The sequence below is a fragment of the Octopus bimaculoides genome, chromosome 25 (assembly GCF_001194135.2).
Source record: "Octopus bimaculoides isolate UCB-OBI-ISO-001 chromosome 25, ASM119413v2, whole genome shotgun sequence".
Lineage (NCBI taxonomy): Eukaryota > Metazoa > Mollusca > Cephalopoda > Octopoda > Octopodidae > Octopus > Octopus bimaculoides.
Window position 1 is genome coordinate 15139868 of NC_069005.1, and position 4913 is coordinate 15144780.

Here is a 4913-nt window from a genome sequence, read left to right on the forward strand (position 1 = left end):
AGAGAGAGAGGGAGGGAGGGAGAGGGAGAGGGAGAGAGAAAGTAAGTTCTTAGAACTTACTCTCTTTCTTTTGTAGATAATTTCTTGGAATGGCTGATTACGGACACTATTTCATTCTCTTTTCCATTCCATTCTTTCAGTTTTTGCTGGGCTACCTGGACAATTGCCCCATAACATTTGATGCATTGCTGGAACATCTGAACAAGAGTGCAGAAGCAAACCAGAATTTAATAAATGATAAACAAGAGAGGAAAGTTTTGCTAGATTTATTCATGATCTGCGATGACAGCATGGTAAGTACCACCACTACCACCACTATCATCATCATTTAATGTCCATGTTCCATGCTGGCATAAGTTGGACAGTTTGACAGGATTTGATGAGTTCAAGGACTGCATTGTGTTCCTCCATTGTCTGCTTTGACATGGATCCTACAACCAGATGCCCAGTGCCAACCACTTTACAACATGTACTTGGTGCCTTTTGCATATTATTGGTGTCATTGGCACTAGAGAGGTCACCTTGCAGTTTTGCAAGACTACAAAATCCAGCTTTGGTGGGGAGCAACATTTTTATAAGGAAGGATCTTCAGATGCTGGGTCTCACTGATGAAATGACAGGGGCCAGGAGATGTGGAAATTTGATGTATTTGATAAGACAATATCAAGCTAAGTAAAATCGCTGTCTTCCACACATACAGGGTTGTCCTTTCAGGTGTTGGTGCCACTTAAAATGCACACATGCCAGTGCTGCATAAATGCATCTGTGCCTGTGGCATGTGAAAAGCCCCCAGCACTCTCTGTTAAGTGGTTGACATTAGGAAGGGCATCCAGCCATAGAAATCATGTCTCAACAGACCGCTGGAGTCAGGACAGCTCCTTGTCAAACCATGAAACCCATGCCAGCATGGAAAGCAGACATTAAATGATGACGATGACAAGAGGTTAAAGTATAAAAGAAAGGAAGGAGGTAGGGAGGTGCAAGTTGGTTCTTGTAGAGGAACTACATTGTTACTCACCTTTAGGAGAGAAGGTGAGAAGGATCAGTTGGAACTGCAGGTCCAGGCTGCTCCTCAAGGTAAGAGATAAGCAGAAGTGTGTTGGGACAGTAGGTGGGTGGGTCTGTTTCAGGAGTGTATGGGGAAGTAGAAGATGGGGGAGGAGAGGTTGGCAACAATTTTAATCCTTTAGCATTCACATTGCTCTGTCAAATGTAATGCTTCTTTATTCACATGTGAAGGTGCATGGCTCACAATCATGCAGTAGTGAGTTCAATTCCCAGACTGGGCTGTGTTGTGTTCTTGAGCAAGACACTCTATTTCACATTGCTGCTGTTCACTCAGCTGTAGAAATTAGTTACAACATTACTGGTGCCAAGCTGTATCAGCCAATGCCTTTCCCTTGGATAACATAGGTGGCATGGAGAAGGGAAGCTGGTATGCATGGGTAACTGCTGGTCTTCCATAAACAACCTTGCCTGGACTTGTGCTTTGGAGGGGAACTTTCTAGGTGCAATCCTATGGTCATTCATGACCAAAGGGGTCTTTATCTTTTTCATTCACATTATTTTGATTAATCATGCTTTGTTTTGTAGCTTTGAGGATTCAATGGTAGGATTGTTTTATTCTTTGAAAGGCATTATAGGATAGTTGTGGGAGGCCAGATCTGGCTGGCTTGAACATAAAACAGGTAGAATATTTGGGCCAGATATGGCTGGTGTGAATGTAAAAGGGTTAAAAATTGGATCAGATCGAAGGGTTGATATAGGAAATGATGGATGGATTACCAATGATGGGCTATAGGGCAATAGATGGATTCATCATTTATGGTAGGATGAATGAGACCATGAGAATGATGATTATGATTAAGGCAGCGAACTGGCAGAATCGTTAGCATGCTGGACAAAACACATAACATTTTGTCTATGTTCTGAGTTCAAATCCTGCAAAGGTCGACTTTGCCTTGCATCCTTTTGGGGTCAATAAAATAAGAACCAGTTGAGCACTGGGATTGATGTAATCGATTTACTCCTTCCCTAAACTTGCTGGTTTTGTGCCAAAATTTGAAACCAATATGATGATTATGTATGGAATATATTTAGATATTAAGTAGATTCCAGATATTTGCCTTAAAATGTAGTCTGTCCCACACAAAGAAAAGATAATAAATAATGGAATACATTACTCAGCAATAACAAAAGAAGCTTACAAATAGATCTACAAAACTGGCCAGCAACGTTCTGGAATTAATATCTATAAGAAGAGAGTTTATAATGATTCTTTCCTTCTTAATAGATCTAGTAATCTTACAAAGTTCCCAACCAATAGATGAAGATATTGCTAAGATGGAGCTCTTTGTTCAGATATACATTTTGATTTTGATAATATTTCATGATGTAGAACTTGGGTTTTTGCTGGAAACTAGTAGACAAAGATTATCATCATTATTATGTTTATTAGCAGGACCCGTGAATATTTCACGGAATTAATGATAAACCTATTGAGTTATTTCTGAAAACTTTATCCAAAAAACTTGAAATCATAGCCTTGTGTTGTGCCTGTATGGAAAGTAGTCACTCATCTGTTACTCGTTGAATAGTGAAAGAAATTGGAATACGGTGATTACTTAATTCATTTTATATATACACTTTATATACGTTATGCACAATTTTATAGACTTAATACACAGAACTCAGAAAATGAATATTCACTCTTATTTTTCCATTTTTCCCATAAAAAAAATATTCTGTACATATGATACAACCTTTATTTAAATTGCATATATCTGCCACATAAATAAGCATGAATATTTAACGGAAATGCACTTATGTGCATACGTTAAGTGATATGTAATATAAAAAACTTAGTTCAATTAAATAAAATATACACTTTTCACTGTTCAATCACCTCCACCACCAACATCATCATCATCTTTCTCCCCTTTTCTCTCTCCCTCCTCTCTCTCCCTCTTCTCTCTTTCTCTCCTCTCTCTCTTCTCCTTCCTCCTCTTCCCCCTCTGCCTCTCTTCAACCTCACCATCAGAACATCACCCCTCTGCTAAAATTATATTTTTAACACTCCTCCTCTGCCTTCAAATAACATTTTAAACCATGTAATAAATATTACGTTCCCTCTACTTCTTGTCATGGATGCTTTTCTTTCCCTCTTTCTGTCTCACTCCTCACCTTATCCTCTTTTCCTTTCTCTTCTCTTTCCCTTCAACTAATTATGATGATGATGATGGTAACACTGTGTAACACGATTTTTGTCCTTGGGTAGCAACTGTTATTTCCTATTTGCTTACTCCTAGAAAGTATGAAAAATGGCTAATATTTCCTTCAAATTTTACTTCTGTTTCATTTATTCAAACCTCAAACAATTCCTCTCAACACATGGCAACGATGCTTCCCCACCACTACTACTCATGATCAGAGATGCACACATATTGTCAGCTATTAATAGACATGCTCAAGTGCTTAAGGTCAAGCAACTGACAAGCAAATATCGGTGATACTGAACAGAATATTTGCTATAACGTTATTTCTGCTTCAGCAACTCAGCACTGAATCAGTCTGAAATGTAATGGAACATAGGTTAGTTTCAAAACATTGATGTCCAAGTCACAAAATTTCCTTTAATTTCTAGATAGAAGCAAGTAGGAAATCACACAGACCAAAGATAAAAAAAAAAAAATTTCGTTACACAGTGTAATATACACCACACACAAAACTATGTACAATTTATGCATGGATATGTTACATACATTTCTTCTCAGTATTCAGCTGTTAGTGTTTCCACAAAATATGCACATAGCAGCTAATTGTCTTTGATGTGTGTGCTGGTCAGGGCAAACACACAGAGATAGAAATACATTGCAAAATGTATTAGTAGCTGGGGATAACATTGATATTCTGGTATTTTACAGAGTTTTCAAAAGGCAGCATATGCATAATTTATCAGTGGATATATTAGCCTGCAGTAGTATGTGCTTAAATGTTTTCCATTGAGGGGGAAACAACATAAATACACAAATATATATATATATATATATATATATATATATATATATATATGTGTGTGTGTGTGTGTGTGTGTGTGTGTGTGTGTGTGTGTGTGTATTTGTGTATGTGTGTGTCTTTGTGTTTGTCCCCTGCCACCACTTGACAGCCAGTGTTCATCTGCTTATAACCCTGTAACTTAGCAGTTTGGCATAAAGACCAATAGAATATGTGCCAAACTTTGAAAAGATAAGTAAAATTTGACTAAACCCTTCAAGGCAGTGCCCCAGTATGGCCACAGTTCAATGACTGAAACAAGTAAAAGATAAATGATAAGGTCGTTGGGGTGATTTATGTTGTTTCCCCCTCAATGGAAATCATTTAAGCACATACTACTGCAGGCTAAGATATATATATATATATATATGTAAGAGAGACGACTGCACTGGTATGGTCATGTGTTGCGAATGGATGAGGACAGCTGTGTGGAAAAGGTTGACACCCTAACATCTGGCCACCTAGCTCCCCAGACTGCACCCCTTTTGATTATTATGTGTGGGATACAGTTGAACAAGAGACCAACAAAACTCCTTGTAGCACCAAAGATGAACTGAAGGCAAGATAATAGCAGCATTCACCAACTTAAACAAGAAGACTGTCCAGAAGAGTTGCGGGAGATTCCGAAGTCGTCTAGAGGCTGTGGTTGAAGCCAATGGCGATTTTATTGAAGAGATCTACTCTTTAGTATTTCAACATATTTTTATGTAATTTTGGTTAATATATCTGTTAAAATGAGATGTCAGTGTTATATTCATATTTGCGTAATTTAGTTGACAATATATTCACTGCATCCCGTATATATACATACATATATACATACACACACACACACACACATATATATATATATATATATA

At 37.7% G+C, this 4913-nt stretch overlaps 1 protein-coding gene across 1 annotated transcript in view; it reads left to right on the plus strand.

Annotated features, from left to right (window-relative positions):
• The window catches only part of LOC106877388 (EF-hand calcium-binding domain-containing protein 5), a 207420-nt gene that overhangs the window by 33291 nt on the left and 169216 nt on the right, over positions 1–4913 (plus strand). The window contains exon 5 of the mRNA XM_052976829.1: positions 141–293. Within this exon, the coding sequence (XP_052832789.1) occupies positions 141–293 (153 nt within the window). The remainder of the gene's footprint in view (positions 1–140; positions 294–4913) is intronic.